General features: G+C 41.2%; 1 protein-coding gene across 2 annotated transcripts in view; it reads left to right on the top strand.

The window, feature by feature from the left end:
* The first annotated feature begins 2,882 nt into the window (after positions 1–2,882).
* Positions 2,883–17,906, top strand: part of LOC129829225 (vesicle-fusing ATPase) — a 42,721-nt gene continuing 27,697 nt past the window's right edge. For both annotated transcript variants that reach the window (XM_055890889.1, XM_055890890.1), the window contains exon 1: positions 2,883–3,002. In XM_055890889.1, the coding sequence (XP_055746864.1) occupies positions 2,991–3,002 (12 nt within the window). In that variant the 5' untranslated portion in view covers positions 2,883–2,990. The remainder of the gene's footprint in view (positions 3,003–17,906) is intronic.

Below are 17,906 nucleotides of genomic sequence, written 5' to 3'. Positions count from 1 at the left end.
ATTCTACATAAATCACTGACAGTGTCACTAGCAAAGCACCATCACACCTCCACCTCCACGGTGAGAACCACACATGCAGAGATCATCCGTTCATCTGCTCTGCATCTCACAAAGACACTGCGGTTGAAACCAACAAGCTCAAATTTGGACTCATCAGACCAAAGGACAGATTTCTACCAGTGTAATGTCCATTGCTTGTGTTTCTTGGCCCAAGCAAGTCTCTTCTTATTGGTGTCCTTTAGTAGTGTTTTCTTTGCAGCAATTTGACCTTGAAGGCCTGATTCACGCAGTCTCCTCTGAACAGTTGATGTTGAAATGTGTCTATTACTTGAACTCTGAAGCATTTCTTTGGGCTGCAATCTGAGGTGCAGTTAACTCTATTGAACTTATCCTCTGCAGCAGAGGTAACTCTGGGTCTTTTCTTTCCTGTAGCGGTCCTCATGAGAGACTGTTTCATCATAGTCCTTGATGGTTTTTGCGACTGCACTTGAAGAAACTTTCAAAGTTCTTGAAATGTTCCGGATTGACTCACCTTCCTGTCTTAAAGTAATGATGGACTGTTGTTTCTCTTTGCTTATTTGAGCTGTTCTTGCCATAATATGGATTTGGTCTTTTACCTAGTAGGGCTATCTTCTGTATACCACCCCAACCTTGTCACAACACAACTGATTCGCTCAAATGCATTAAGAAGGAAAGAAATTCCACAAATTAGGGTGGCTACTTTGAAGAATCTCAAATAAAATGTATTTAGATTTGTTTAACACTTTTTTGGTTACTACATGATTCCATATGTGCTATTTCATAGTGTTGATGTCTTCACTATTATTCTACAATGTAGAACATAGGCAAAATAAAGAAAAACCCTTGAATAAGTAGGTGTGTCCAAACCTTTGACTGGTACTGTAAATCTACAGGTAACTTACAAAATAAAAGAAACACCAACATAAAGTGTTTTAGTAGGGCGTTTGACAACCACGAGCAGCCAGAACAGCATAAATGCGCCTTGGCATAGATTCTACAAGTGTCTGTAACTCTATTGTAGGGATGCAACAATATTCTTCCATGAGAAATTCCATAATCTGTTGTTTTGTTGATGGTGGTGGAAAATGCAGAATCTTCCATAAGTGTTCAATTGGGTTGAGATCCGGTGACACACACACAGTCACACACACTGCTGTCTGATGTCAGAGACATTGAACCACTCAACCAGGGTTCTCCAACCCTGTTCCTGGAGAGCTACCCTATTTTAGGTTTTCGTTCCAACACCAGTTGTAACTAACCTGATTCAGTTTATCAACCAGCACATTTTTAGAATCAGGTGAGCTAGATTAGGGTTGGAGCAAAAACCTACAGGACTGTAGCTATCCAGGAACAGGGTTGGAAAGCCCTGCACTGGACACTTCCCAACATAGCTCATTCTAATATTTCTACTGCTGTACTTTAGTATTTAGTTACACTGTTTATACACACTGCATATATATTTATATCCTGGATTCTTGACATAACTCACCAATATATCTAATGCTGTACACAGTGCTTTAATTGGCCTGAAATAGGTGCCAGTACTCATTTTGGGTGTTGGTACTGTTTATGGTGCAGGAGCTCCACAATAATTTTTCGAGCAGTAGAAAAATTGAGGTGCTGGTACTCCGCTCCGGTGAGCTGCTGCCCAAGTCAAGCACTGGCTGTACATATTCGTAGTATATCTTTTGTAGATTATTCCAGTGTACTTACATATAGATTGCCTTTTGGTTACCGTTAAGAGTGCTATTTGGGTTAATTGGATTTTTTTATTGACATTTTATTGCATTGTTAGGAGTTAATAACGTTAGCCTTTCGACCGCACCCGCTATAACCTCTGCTAAATGTGACCAATAAAATTTGATTTGATACACATACCCTTTAAACTCCCTATGCTCCTTTGAGGCCCCTCTTTCAAAGTAACTGAGATCTCTTCTAGCCATGGTAGCCAAAATAATGGGCAACTAGTCATTTTTATACATGACCCTAAACATGATGAGATGTTAGTTGCTTAATTAACTTAGGAACCACACCTACTTTCAATATACTTTGTATCCCTCATTTACTCAAGTGTTTCCTTTATTTTGGCAGTTACTTGTAGGTATGACGTTGAGCAGAAACACGATGGACCTGTTTCATTTGAGTGTTTACAGAAATACAGTGTCCACCAATATTCCACCAAACGCAACTTGTGAATTTAGATTTTATAATTTTTTATTGATATTTCACAGGTTTGAAATATAGCCCCCTATACAGCATCCACAGCTTCAAACAGTTTTCCAAAACCCCAAAAGTATTTCTTGTTTTGGTTTCTATACACATCAATATCAAATGTGCAGACGGTTCTTGCTGACTAACAATTACCGAGTATATCTGATGTTCAGATAAATTCAAATAAATATGTTTTCAAAAGTGTTTTCGTTCTCTTTTCTGTTTAGTGGTTTTATGATCGGCCTATTTGCAATAAAGTATTCACTTTTCCATTTGACTTTATAAAATAATCTCTCTGACCATTTGTATACTAGCAAACTTGGAAATTCACATATTGAGAATAGGCATATAAAAGTAATCCTGATCATGTACAATATATATATATTTTTGTTTATGAGTGTGTTAAAAACAACTACCTATGCTCACAATATTGAAGCAGTTTATTAGATCGTTTGATTGTGCAGTTTCCGAAATATGTGTTATTAATAACCTATGTACACACCTGGGATAAATTTACCTGCGGAGTGAATATATATATATGCTGTCCCGCTGGCCAAAATTTCCAACAGAGTTTGGGTAATTTGTAGTTTGTCCAAATATTTCCTCAACAACGTGTGCGTGATGACATCACTTCGTAAGTCACGGCGATCCCGCCCACTTAGCCTGTGTAGCATTAGTGGAGTTCAACGATTGTGCTGTCAGCAGTGCTGGGAACATTTAAGCTGAATTGTATTTGAAAAACGACAACAAACAGCAATATGGCCGGCCGGGTGAGTTTCCTTTAAATAAATGGCTTTAGGTAAACATATTTAGACATAGATGAGAATGATAACAATGCTGTGTTTTAAGGATGTTTCAGATACTACTAGCTACCGTTAGCTAGCTAGCTAGCTACCTCCAATACACACACACACACACACACACACACACACACTACTAGCCTGTGTGGCAGAATACGTCATTCAAACCTCAGCCCGGAAGACGAGTATCTTAGGGCTAGTGTCCACTGCAAGCCATGTAATATCAAGCTAGCTACACAATACAATACACTCAAATAGTATCTCGCTATGCCGTTTCTCTAGTCAGTCTTGAACAGGAAACCTCATACTGATAGTAGCTTGCTAGTTAAGCCAGCGCAGTATGAAAGAATACAGCTAGCGAAACAAGTTACATCTCTACTGCCAGCAAGATTTGACAGCTGGCTAACTTGTTGACTAGCTGTCAAACCAGGCTAGTTAGATATATAGTCCAGTGCCCACACACACACACACACACACACACTAGTACCACCAGGGAAGTGAAATTGAAATGTCTGACTGCTGGGAAAGAGGCACAACAACAGATAACGAAGTCCTTTTTAGACCAAATATAATTCAACATTAGCTAGAACTTTCGACTTTCAAGATACTTGAACAATGTGGACTAGCTAGGTATCCACTGGCTGACAGTGGCATTGTAGCACAGATGAAAGGGGTTTCATTCATCTTTGACTGTAGAGTGTGAAATCTGTGGATGACACACTGTTATTTAGTAACTGGGGCCCCTATAATGCAAAGGCTGTAGCTGTCAAACAGTCTTGCTCACGTCTAGGGGTAGTTTTTCCTATAAGTATTTTGTGTACATTTAGAACGTTTGAGTTGATTACATTTTGATAGAATGTGAGGAATTCCCTTAAAGGTAGACTCAGTGATTATGACACACTACAGGTCAAAAGTTTTTCTTTATTTTTACTATTTTCTACATTGTAGAATAATGGTGAAGACATCAACACTATCAAATAAAACAAATGGAATCATGCAGTAACCAAAAAAGTGTTAAACAAATCAAAATATATTTTATATGATTCTTAAAATAGCCACCCTTTGCCTTGATGACAGCTTTGCATACTCTTTGCATTCTCTAAACCAGCTTCATGAGGTAGTCACCTGGAATGCATTTCAATTAACAGGTGTGCTGCAGTAAGTTAATTTGTGGAATTTCTTTCCTTCAGTTGTGACAAGGTCAGGAGGGTATACAGAAGATATCCCTATTTGGTAAATGACCAAGTCCATATTATGGCAAGAACAGCTCAAATAAGAAGAGAGAAACGACAGTCCATCATTACTTAAAGACAAGAATGTCAGTCAATACGGAAAATTTCAAGAACTTTGAAAGTGTCTTCAAGTGTAGTTGCAAAAACCATCAAGCTCTATGATGAAATTGGCTCTCATGAGGACCACCACAGGAAAAGAAGACCCAGAGTTACTTCTGCTGCAGAGGATACGTTCAATAGAGTTACCAGCCTCAGAAATTGCAGCCCAAATAAATCCTTCAGAGTTCAAGTAACAGACACATCTCAACATCAACTCTTCAGAGGAGACTGTGAATCAGGCCTTCATGGTTGAATTTTTGCAAAGAAACCACTACTAAAGGACACCAATAATAAGAAGAGACTTGCTTGGGCCAAGAAACATGAGCAATGTACATTAGACCGTTGGAAATTTGTCCTTTGGTCTTGAGTCCAAATTGGAGATTTTTGTTCCAAGCAGCGTGTCTTTGTGAGATGCGGTGTGGGTGAACGGATGATCTCTGCTTGGAGGTGTTATGGATTGGGGGTGCTTTGCTGGTGACACGGTCTGTGATTTATTTAGATTTCAAGGCACACTTAACCAGCATGGCTACCTCAGCAATCTTCAGCGATTACACCAACCCATCTGGTTTGGGCTTAGTGGGACTATCATTTATTTTTCAACAGGACAATGACCCATCACACCTCCAGGCTGTGTAAGGGCTATTTGACCAAGGAGAGTGATGGAGTGCTGCATCAGATGACTTGGTCTCCACAACCCCCTGACCTAAACCAAATTGAGATGTTTTGGGATGAGTCGCACTGCAGAGTGAAGGAAAAGCAGCCAACAAGTGCTCAGCATATGTGTGAATTCCTTCAAGGCTGATGGAAAAGCATTCCAGGTAGCTGGTTGAGAGAATGCCAAGAGTGTGCAAAGTTGTCATCAAGATAAAGGATGGCTATTTGAAGAATCTCAAATATAAAATATATTTAGATTTGTTTAACACTTATTTGGTAACTAACATGATTCCATATGTGTTTTCATAGTTTTGATGTCTTAACTATTGTATTATAATGTAGAAAATAGTCAAAAAAAGAAACCCTTGAATGAGTAGGTGTTTAAAACTTTTGACCGGTAGTGTAGATGCAGAAAGTAAACAGCATAGTAGGTCAATTTCCCCCAACAAATAAGAGCGTTGAAGCACTAACCCGTGCACATGCGCAGATACCGTGTGACTGTGTGAGAGCAAAGTCTTGCGTCTCACTCATCTCAATGTCACGAGCAGCACCACAGATAATCTCATTTTATTGAGTCTACCTTTAAACACAATCTGCAACTTAAACAGCTGCTTAGCTAAAACTGTGCTCGCAGTGTTCCACAAATCATTAGAAAGTATTTGCCTTAGAGTGGAAAAGCTCCAGAGATTTCTCCGGTCAGCCCAGTATCCAACTCAGTTTTCCATGATGTTTATTAGCATCATTGCATTAATTCCAAAATATAGACCTAAATAACATTAGTATCTTTGATGTTGGTTGGTATACAGGGCAGCTCAAATGTACTCCAAACCTATGCTTTTTTCGGGCTACTTTTGCACCAAAGTGGTTTCCCAGAAAATCACTGACTGTAAGCATCACATTTTATTTTGATTTCAGTAATACCATCCTAAAAATATAAAAGATCGAGTCTCTATTTGGGGAAACAGCGCCGCTGTTCACCCCAGCACCTTTGTTATTTTTTGGGGGGTTGTTGAAATGGAGGAGAGAAGCATGTGTGTGTGTGTGTGTGTGTCCCTCACAAAAAGTTGTTATTATTAAAATAAATTATAGCGGCCCTTGTGTGCACATCAAGTAATACCGTATACCCCGGTATGGTACAGTATGACGGTAGGAAAATCTGTATACCACCCAACTCTACTGAACACATCCTTTTCACATGGACAGGGTGTAGGGAGCGGGTTGAAAGATTCCTTGGTGTCTACAACACTAAGGATATATCATGGTCCAAACACACCATCACAATCGTGAAGAGGTCCCAACAATGCCTCTTCCCCCCTCAGGAGTACACCCAGTGTTTCTCCTATATTAATTTAGTGGTGGGACGCCACAGTTAATGGCGCCGGAGGCGATGGCTGCCATTTTAATGGGCTTCTAACCAATTGTGCTATTCTGTGTGTGTGTTTTCATGTTTAACTTTTATTTGTACATAATGTTTCTGCCACTGTCTCTTATGACTGAAAAGAGCTTCTGGACATCACAACATCGATTACTCACCTCTGACTAAACAAAGATGTTTTATTTAATGAATCGGAGGTGAAAAATGTACGGCTCCTCCCGGACCAGGCCCAAATTCATATGAAGAGGAGATGCCGATACAGGGGGTGCATATCCGGGTGCTTGGTTTAGAATTAGTTGGTGAGTGGATAATCTGCCTTTACCATCCGTCCTACTGGCGACCGTGCAATCACTGGAGTATAAACGGGACATATCTGCTGTTTCACTGAGTTGTGGCTGAACGAGGACATGGATAATATACAGTTACTGGGTTTTCTGTGCATTGGCAAGACAGACCAGCAACCTCCTTTAAGACGTGGGGTGGTTTTTATTTGTCAACAATAGTTGATGCGCAATCTCTAATATTAAGGAAGTCTCAAGGTTTTGCTTGCCTGAAGTAGAGTACCTCATGATGAGCTGTAGACCACACTATTTACACTATTTACTATCACTAGATAGTTTTCAATTTTTTTCCCCGTAGCTGTCTATTTACCACCACAAATTGATGCATGTACTAAGACCTCAATCAACAAGCTGTATCAGGCCATAAGCAAACAAGATAACTCACCCAGTTTTCCTAGTGACCGGGGATTTAATGCAGGGAAACATATCCATTTTACCTCATTTCTACCAGCATGTCACATGTGCAACCAGAGGAGAAAAAAAAAACTCTACACCACCTTTACTCCACACACAGAGACGCATACAAAGCTAACCCTCCATTTGGCAAATCTGACCATAATTCTATCCTCCTGATTCCCGCTTACAAGCAAAAACTCAAGCAGGAAGTACCAGTGACTCGCTCATTACGGAAGTGGTCTGATAATGCGGATGCTAAGCTACAGGACTGTTTTTTGCAAGCACAGACTGGAATATGTTCCAGGATTCATCCGATGTCATTTAGGAGTAAAGCACATCAGTCATCGGCTTCATCAGTAAGTGCATTGACGACATCGTCCCCCTCCAGTGACAGTACGTACATATCCCAACCAGAAGCCAAGAATTACAGGCAACATCTGCACTGAGCTAAAGGCTACAGCTACCGCTTTCTAAGAGCAGGACACTTGTAAGAAATCCCGCTATGCTCTCTGACGAACCATCAAACACGCAAAGCATCAATCCAGGACTAAGATTGAATCTTATTACACCTGCTCTGATGCTCGTCGCATGTGGCAGGGTATGCGAACTATTACGGATTACAAATTGAAACCCAGCCGCGAGCTGCCCAGTGACGCGAGCCTCCCAGATGAGCGAAATGCCTTTTTTATGCTCGCTTCGAGGAAAGCAACACTGAAGCATGCATAAGAGCACCAGCTGTTCCGGAAGACTGTGTGATCACTCTCTCTGTAGTCGATGTGAGTAAGACCTTTAAACAGGTAAACATTCACAAGGCTGCAGGGCCAGATGGATTACCAGGGCACATACTCGGAGCATGCGCTGATTAACTGGCAAATGTCTTCACTGACATTTTCAACCTCACTCTGGCCGAGTCTGTAATACCTACAATGTTTCAAGCAGCCACCACCATTGTCTCTGTGCTCAAGAACGGCAAGGTAACCTGCCTAAAGGACTACCGCCCCATAGCACTCACATCTGTAGCCATGAAGTGCTTTGAAAGGCTGGTCATGGCTCACGTCAACACCATCATCCCAGAAACCCTAGACCCACTTCAATTTGCATACCGCCCCAACAGATCCACAGATGATGTAATCTCCGTTACACTGCCCATTCACACCTGGACAAAAGGAAAACCGACAGCATTCTCACGTAGGTTGACTACAGCTCAGCGTTCAACACCATAGTGCCCTCAATGCTTATCACTAAGCTAAGGACCCTGTGACTAAACACCTCCCTCTGCAACTGCATCCTGAACTTCCTGACGGGCCGCCTTCATACCGCTCAGGAAGGATCACAAAGTCAGCTAATTTCCACTCCATTCATATGCAAATCCTTTTGATTCATACACTGTCTTTTTCTTTCTGTCATGTTTTTATTTTATACCTGCCCTTCCCTTATCTACACTGAAATAATTTCAGTAGTCTTCTATTACGATGGATTTTTATTTTTCTCGCATTGCTCATTAGTACACCCTTGTGGTTGAAAATATATGTATCTATTGTAGGTCCTAGGATACAACAAAGAATAATGTGGAGCGAATAAATACCACCAAAGGATACTTTCCAATAATGAACACCTTGTGAAACGGCTGTGAAAACCAACCTGCCAATATTTAAGATGAAGAACTTTTGATATTTTTTGGTACAGTTGTGTTATAAAACATTTTTCTATAAAAAAAAACAAACATTTTTTTGTACACACATGGCAATTTAATACAATTAAAGACTAAAATACTGAATTCTGGTGTGTGGAATATTGAGGAGGTGGTTGCTGTGTGGGTGGGAGGTTCTTCCTCTCACTTGTTCTCGGCAGGCTTGGAAGGGGGACTTGAAGAGGGAGACTGCAAAGTCCAGGCACTGCGGCTCTCTTTGTTCTGAGTGCTTGCACTGCTAGTGTTTTTAGCCAATCTGTGTATCTCCCATATTCTGTACCCAGTATGATAGAGCATGAACATTTCTTAGCAGATAACGACAATAACAGTAGCTGTAGATGATGTAATGACAAGTTGGAGGGTGGTTGGTAATGGAGGACATCCGGTGGATCCATATGGGATCAATATCATGCCAAATGTGTATATATATATATAGCATTAAAATTGTTTTATAACTGCAGATGTTCAGGTTATTTCCAAGGACCTTAAGTAAAACGACTGCTATGAAGGCAAAAATTCTCACGAGTAGAAAGCGATTTGTAGTCGGTCCTGCTGCTGGGTTGTTGCCCTCCTACGGTCTCCTCCACGTCTCCTGATGTACTGGCCTGTCTCCTGGTAGCGCCTCCATGCTCTGGACACTACGCTGACAGACACAGCAAACCTTCTTGCCACAGCTCGCATTGATGTGCCATCCTGGATGAGCTGCACTACCTGAGCCACTTGTGTGGGTTGTAGACTCCGTCTCATGCTACCACTAGAGTGAAAGCACCGCCAGCTCTCAAAAGTGACCAAAACATCAGCCAGGAAGCATAGGAACTGAGAAGTGGTCTGTGGTCACCACCTGCAGAACCATTCCTTTATTGGGGGTGTCTTGCTAATTGCCTATAATTTCCACCTTTTGTCTATTCCATTTGCACAACAGCATGTGAAATGTATTGTCAATCAGTGTTGCTTCCTAAGTGGACAGTTTGATTTCACAGAAGTGAGATTGACTTGGAGTTACATTGTGTTGTTTAAGTGTTCCCTTTATTTTTTTGAGCAGTGTATATCAGTCGAGGCTGCTGAGGGGAGGATTGCTCATAATAATGGTTGGAATGGAGTCAATGGAATGGTATCAACCACACCACTTGTATGATTCCATTTACTCAATACATTATTATGAGCCATCCTCCCCTCAGCAGCCTCCACTGAACTATATGTATAGTTAGCAACATGTAGATAGAAAATGGTTGTTTAAAGATTGTTGTACGTAGCTAAATCTGTCCAGTTATCAAATAGAAGTTCACTTCTTAACATTACCCTGAATTGTGAATTTCTCTGAATGTTGCGCCTCTTGTCGAGATCAGTGGTGCCTTCATAGTACTTTGCCTGATTGGAAAATAAATAAATAAATCTAAATAAAATCTCAGAGGGATGCCATTTGAAGTGCAAGCTAAATACAAACAAAGCTCCAATAGGTTACAGTAGCTAACGTAAGCTAAATAAAACTGTCTAGCTAGCTAGCGACTGTAGCTGGCTAGGCAGGCTGAGGTAAATAAGTACAGTAGCTAACGCCAATCTAAAAACAGCTTAATTATTTATTCCTATTTAAATCATATTTTCTTGAAGCAGCAGGTTGTCACTGTCAAAAACATTGTTTTTGGAGAGCAATTTTTAGGTAATATTTTTTGATAGAACTCAGCGACTCCCATTGTGACGTGAGGGGTGGCGGCACTTTTTGACAGTGGGACACTATTTGGCATGACAGGCCCCCATTTGATCTTGTTATGTTTGAGTCACTCGGACAACATAAGAACACAGTATAAGCTATTGAAGGAATTGCAGGAAATCCCCCGCAGAAAAAGAATTGGCATGATTAAAAAATCAGACTGTAGCTGGCTCGCTGTCAGTTTAAGGTAGAGATATTTGCATGGGCTGCGTCTCAATCCACTGCATCTGCCGATGTCGCTCTTCCACATCTGCAGTGAAAGGTCGCAGAACTAGTGTCGCAGACCATGAGACATCCCAAAATTCGGTCTTCTCACAAAAATGATCCCCACAATACATCTGATCTGCTAACTTCTGTCTGAACAGTTTGGGATACACACTAATATATGACTCACCTTGCCTCAAACACGAAAACGTACGGTGCATTCGGAAAGTATTCAGACCCTTTGACTTTTTCCTCATTTTGTTACATTACAGCCTTATTCTAAAATGTATGAAATTGTATTTTTTCCCCCTCAATCTACACACATATTGACAAATCAAAAACAGGTTTGTAGAAATGTTTGTAAAAATGAGTGGAAATTTGACATTTTACATAAGTATTCAGACTCTTTACTCAGTACTTTGTTAAAACACCTTTGGCAGCGATTACAGCCTTGAATCTTCTTGGGTATGACGCGACAAGCTTGGCACACCTGTATTTGGGTGTTTCTCACATTCTTCTCTGCAAATCCTCTCAAGCTCTGTCCGGTTGGATGGGGAGCGTCGCTGCACAGCTATTTTCAGGTCTCTCCAGAGAAGTTCAGTCAGGTTCAAGTCCGGGCTCTGGCGGGGCCACTCAAGGACATTCAGAGACATGTCCTGAAACCACTCCTGCGTTGTCTTGGCTGTGTGCTTAGGGTCATTGTCCTGTTGGAAGGTGAACCTTCGCCCCAGTCTGAGGTCCTGAGCTCTCTGGAGCAGGTTTTCATCAAGGATCTCTCTGTACTTTGCTCCGTTCATCTTTCCCTCGATCCTGACTAGTCTCCCAGTCCCCTGCCGCTGAGAAACATCCCCATAGCATGATGCTACCACCATCATGCTTCACCGTAGGGATAGTGCCAGGTTTCCTCCAGACATGACGTCTGTCATACAGGCCAAAGAGTTCAGTCTTGGTTTCATCAAACCAGAGAATCTTGTTTCTCATGGTCTGAGAGTCCTTTAGGTACCTTGGCAAATGCCAAGCAGGCTGTTATGTGCCTTTTACCGAATGGTGGCTTCTGTCTGGCCACTCTAACATAAAGGACTGATTGGTGGAGTGCTGCAGAGATGGTTGCCCTTCTGGAAGGTTCTCCCATCTCCACAGAGGAGCTCTGTCAGTGACCTTCGGGTTCTTGGTCACCTCCTTGACCAAGGCCCTTCTCCCCCGATTGCACAGTTTGGCTGGGTGGCCAGCCCTATGAAGAGTGTTGGTGGTTCCAGACTTCTTCCATTTAAGAAAGATGGATGCCACTGTGTTCCTGGGGACCTTCAATTAAATGGTTTTGGTATTCTTCCCCAGACCTGTGCCTCTACACAATCCTGTCTGAGTTCCTTGGACAATTCCTTCAATCACATGGTTTGCGTTTTGATTGACATCACTGTCAACTGTGGGACCTTATATAGACAGGTGTGTTCCTTTCCATATGTCCAATCAATTGAATTGACTAAAATCAAGTTGTAGAAACATCTCAAGGATGATCAATGGAGCAGCATGCACCAGAGCTCAATTTCGAGGCTCATAGCAAAGATTCTGAATACTTATGTAAGGTATTTCTGTTTTGAATTTTTAATACATTTGCAAAAATTTCTAAAAACCTGTTTGCTTTGTCGTTATATGCTATTGTGTGTAGATAGTTTTTTAAATATTTTAGTTAATCGATTTTACAATAAGGCTGTAACGTAACAAAATGTGGATAAAGGGGAGGGGTTTGAATGCTTTCCGAATACACTGTATATGTTTGCTCTAGGATGCCTCACAAGACTAGTCTGAAGTCTGTTTAAAAAATGATGGAAGTATATATGGAGATAGCAAAAAAAAATACTAATTATAGGCAATAAACTAATTGTTTCCTGCTCTTTCTTTTATCGCTCAGATATAAGACAGACACTTCCGAACAAACTTCCTTTAGATTTTTGTTGGGGACTCTGTTTATCCATGGATAAAGCTATTGTTCAATGGGCTAATGGCAGTGAATCCAAATTCAATGTTTCATGAAATATCTTTTTTAAGGGGTCCTAAAGCTTTAAATCAAATAGCTAAAGGATCCTTGGTATGACCATCTTAAAACAATTCCATATGTTAGCTTAGTAGAACAGCCATTGACCGTGCCCACTTTGCCACCGCTGCTGAAAAAGATCCTAGGGGAAACACTGCTGTACTTAGGCCCCTATTGCAATTGCATGTCTCTCTCAAGTGATATGGTCAAGCTTTCTATAGGTCGTTGTTAATAAAACGTCACAATAACTTGCAGAGTGTTCGATTTGCCTGCTGCGGGGCAAGGAGACCCCCCCCCAGCTCCAATAAAACCATTGACAGCTACGTGCCGTTTTCAAGGGATTGTTAAATAAATGTTATCTATTTGGTTGTAATATCATCACCTCTTGAAGACTATAGTCAGAACTACACATTTCTGATTATTCCATGCAAAACAATTGCGCACATTTAGCTCTATCCTCAGAGTTATACAGCAAGTAACTGCATACTTTTTCAAGATCAGTAAACATCAACTGATCATGTCATTTCAGATACGTGAAGGTCCCGATATCTCTCAGTATTGGCCACAGTTAATTGTATATTTGAGTGCTATAGAAATGAACAATACCTGACAAGTATGAGTGGTTTAGGTTAATTTCCCATTTTGTGTGGTCTATGCCTGTCAAGCAGCAGAATGGCACATTTTGCCAATGTACTGTTAGCTGATAATGTTTACTTTGCAAGCTACCGTTAGAAATTATGTACAGTCGTGGCCATAAGTTTTGAGAATGACACAAATATTAATTTTCACAAAGTCTGCTGCCTCAGTTTGTATGATGGCAATTTGCATATACTCCAGAATGTTATGAAGAGTGATCAGAGTGCCATGCAAATGAACTGAATCCCCCAAAAACATTTCCACTGCATTTCAGCCCTGCTACAAAAGGACCAGCTTGACATCATCTCAGTGATTCTCTCGTTTACACAGGTGTGTGTTGATGAGGACAAGGCTGGAGATCACTCTGTCATGCTGATTGAGTTCAAATAACAGACTGGAAGCTTCAAAAGGACGGTGGTGCTTGGAATCATTGTTCTTTCTGTCAAACATGGTTACCTGCAAGGAAACGCGTACCGTCATCATTGCTTTGCAGAAAATGGGCTTCACACGCAAGGATATTGCTGCCAGTAAGATTGCACCTAAATCAACCATTTATCGGATCATCAAGAACTTCAAGGAGAGCGGTTCAATTGTTGTGAAGAAGGCTTCAGGGCGCCAGGAACGTCTCCTAAAGTTGATTCATCTGCGGGATCGGGGCACCACCAGTACAGAGCTTGCTCAGGAATGGCAGCAGGCAGGTGTGAGTGCATCTGCAAACACAGTGAGGCAAAGACTTTTGGAGGATGGCCTGGTGTCAAGAAGGGCAGCAAAGAAGCCACTTCTCCCCAGGAAAAACATCAAGGACAGACTGATATTCTGTACAGGGATTGGACTGCTGAGGACTGGGGTAAAGTCATTTTCTCTGAATCCCCTTTCCGATTGTTTGGGGCATCCTGAAAAAAGTTTGTCCGGAGAAGACAAGGTGATCGCTACCATCAGTCCTGTGTCATGCCAACAGTAAAGCATCCTGAGACCATTCATGTGTGAGGTTGCTTCTCAGCCAAGGGAGTGGGCTCATTCACAATTTTGCCTAAGAACACAGCCATGAATAAAGAATGGTACCAACACATCCTCCAAGAGCAACTTCTCCCAACCATCCAGGAACAGTTTGGTGACGAACAATGCCTTTTCCAGCATGATGGAGCACTTTGCCATAAGGTAAAATTGATAACTAAGTGGCTCGGGGAACATAACATTGATATTTTGGGTCCATGGCCAGGAAACTCCCCAGACCTTAATCCCATTGAGAACTTGTGGTCAATCCTCAAGAGGCGGGTGGACAAACCAAAACCCCACAAATTCTGACAAACTGCAAGCATTGATTATGTAAGAATGGGCTGCCATCAGTCAGGATGTGGCCCAGAAGTTAATTGACAGCATGCCAGGGTGGATTGCAGAGATCTTGATGAAGAAGGGTTGCCACTGCAAATATTGACTATTTGCATCAACTTCATGTAATTGTCAATAAAAGCCTTTGACACTTATGAAATGCTTGTAATTATACTTCAGTATTCCATAGTAACATCTGACAAAAATATCTAAAGACACTGAGGCAGCAAACCTTTTTTGAAATTAATATTTGTGTCTTTCTCAAAGCTTTTGGCCACGACTGTACATAGTAGACCTAAATGTACTTTTTTTCTCTCCAACCAATGTAGGCCTACCTTGCGAAGTTAACTAACATTATCCTCTTTTCAACATTGTTTAATCGCGATTGCTGCTGGCAGACATGATAGGCTAGCTACATTGATTGATGAACCATGTCAAATTGGATAGCTAATGTAAGCTAATAACAGATCACGTCAATATGGCTAGTTAACAAGCTAACTTTCAGAGGATAAACTAGATGGCTCGATCCAAATATTGTTTGATTTGCTTGCAATCTATAGTGTCGACGACAGTAGTCTGACACAACTTTATCAGGATGAGGACTTGCCAATTTTCAAGCCTCTAAGCCTAATCAAACATGTTGTTTTGCTTACAATGCCTTGCAATGAAGGGCAGCTATTGGTTGATGGATAGAAATACAAAAAAAAGCAGACATTGAATATCCCGTTGGTGTATCAGTGTATATACAGGCGTAGATGAAGAGAACTGCTCAGGGATTTCACCATGAGGCCAATGGTGACTTTGAAAGAGTTAGAGTTGAATGGCTGTGATAGGAGAAAACTGAGGATGGATCAACAACATTGTAGTTACTCCACAGTACTGACCTAATTGACAGAGTGAAAAGAAGGAAACCTTCACAGAATATAAATATTCCAAAACATGTACCCTGTTTGCAACAAGGAACTAAAGTAATTCAAAAACCTGGTTCAGTCAGAATTCCTCCAGACACTGGGAGATGAATTCACCTTTTCAGCAGGACAATAACCTAAAACACAAGGCCAAATCTACACGGGAGTTGCTTAACAAGAAGACAGTGAATGTTCCCGAGTTACAAGTTACAGTTTTGACTTCTGCTTGAAAATCTATGGCAAGACCTGCAAATGGTTGTCTAGTAATGACCAACAGCCAATTTGACAGAGCTTGAAGAATTTAGAGAAGAATATTGAACAAATGTTGCACAATCCAGGTGTGGAAAGCTCTATAGACTTACCCAGTATGACTTACAGCTGCCACCACTGCTAAAGGTGCTTCTACAAAGTATTGAATCAGGGGTGTGAATACCTATGTAAATGAGATATTTCTGTATTTAATACATTTGCAAAAAGATATAAAAACATGTTTTCACTTTGTCATTATGGGGTATAGTGTGTAGATGGGTGAGGGGGGGGGGGGGGGAGTAATTTAACATTTTTAATTCAGGCTGTGACACAACAAGATGTGGAATAAGTCGAGGGGTGTGAATACTTTCTGAAGTCACTATATGTCCGCTTGTTCTCATGTTGTCTATTTGGTCTCGTCTCCTTCGCTCTTTCTGCTGTGACTGTGCACCGTCCCACACACACGCACACACACCAAGACCCTGCCACTCACAACAACAAAGATGAGCGATCACTTTTTTCCTCAAGCAGTTTTAACTCCCTGTTTGCATTTTAAGGTTTGGTCCAACAGAATCGGTTATATCGACTGCATTTCCGTGTAGATTGTTCTTAACTGACGTATAGGTAGGGGGAAAGTGACTGGTCAACAGGATAGATAATTGACCGTAGCAGCATCGTGTGTGTGTGTGTGTGGGTGTGTGTGTGGGTGTGTGTGTGTGTGTGTGTAAACATAGAGTTAGCGCAAAAAAGGGGCGATGCAGGTAATCCGGGTAGCCATTTGATTAGCTGGCTACTCACTAGCATGTGGGCTTGAGAGGTCGTTTATGAAACCTGTGTTAATTTTCTATAATGCCTGCTACACGAAGTTGGACATTATTAGTGAATGTACATTATGCATGGTTCTGGTTAAATTAGTAACAAAAACGGCGTTTTCATAGACACACTTGAAAGACAGATCAGTGATTATTGCAAAAAGAAAAGCAGGTTAAGCTATTTTGTTAATTGTTGTGGAAGGCTTATATTTAGCCAAATGTCACTAGCTCTGAATTCATTTCATTGTTGCTGACTGTTTGAAATGCAGTGTATTTTACCATTTAATTGTACAACAAAGCTTATTTAGAGAAATCATTCAATTGAGAGAGCCACTGAGTGTACAAAACATTAGGAACATCTTCCTAATATTGAGTTGCACCCCCTTTTGCCCTCAGAACAGCCTCAGTTCATCGGGGCATGGACTCTACAAGGTGTCGAAAGCGTTCCACAGGGATGCTGGCCCATGTTGACTCCAATGCTTCTCACAGTTGTGCCAAGTTGGCGTTATGTCTTTTGGGTGGTGGACCATTCTTGATACACACGGGAAATGGTTGAGTGTGAAAAACCCAGCAGCGTTGCAGTTCTTGACACACAAACCAGTGCACCTGGCACCTACGACTATCCCTCGTTCAAAGGCACTTAAATATTTTCCTTGCCCATTCACCCTCTGAATGGCACACACAATCCATGTCTCATTTGTCTCAAGTCATAAAAATGTCTTTAACCTGTCTCCCCCCCTTCATCTACCTGATTTGAAGTGGATTTAACAGGCGACAACAATAAGGGATCATAGCTTTCACCTGGATTCACCTGTTTTAGTATGTGCCACTTGAAAGAGCGTGTTCCAGTTTATACTGTGAATCGCTAGGGAAAATTCTAGATGATTTTTAGGCCATATCACTCAGCAGAATTTGGACAGTGGAGGCATGGGTATTTGAAGTCTTCAAAATAATGTTTTCTGGAGATGTATAACATGTTGCACTTGTAGCTCTTTGCAGTATGAGAGGCTGTGGCTTGTATAAATCGCCATCAAAGCTGTGATTATATTACAAGGGTTACTATCCACCGTTATGAGAAAGTTGCGTAGGCCTGGACAATAGCCTGAAGTCCGAGGTGTCACGTTGCTAGAATTTTAACATAGCTCCCCAAAGAAGTAGCTAGGAGTAATGACTTTATTCTCAGGAAGATGCAAAACAACAAACCCCGGC

This window comes from Salvelinus fontinalis, chromosome 30 (genome assembly GCF_029448725.1).
Source record: "Salvelinus fontinalis isolate EN_2023a chromosome 30, ASM2944872v1, whole genome shotgun sequence".
Taxonomy (NCBI): domain Eukaryota; kingdom Metazoa; phylum Chordata; class Actinopteri; order Salmoniformes; family Salmonidae; genus Salvelinus; species Salvelinus fontinalis.
The sequence above is the reverse complement of the archived record's forward strand: the minus strand, read 5'-3'. Positions and strand labels throughout refer to the sequence as shown.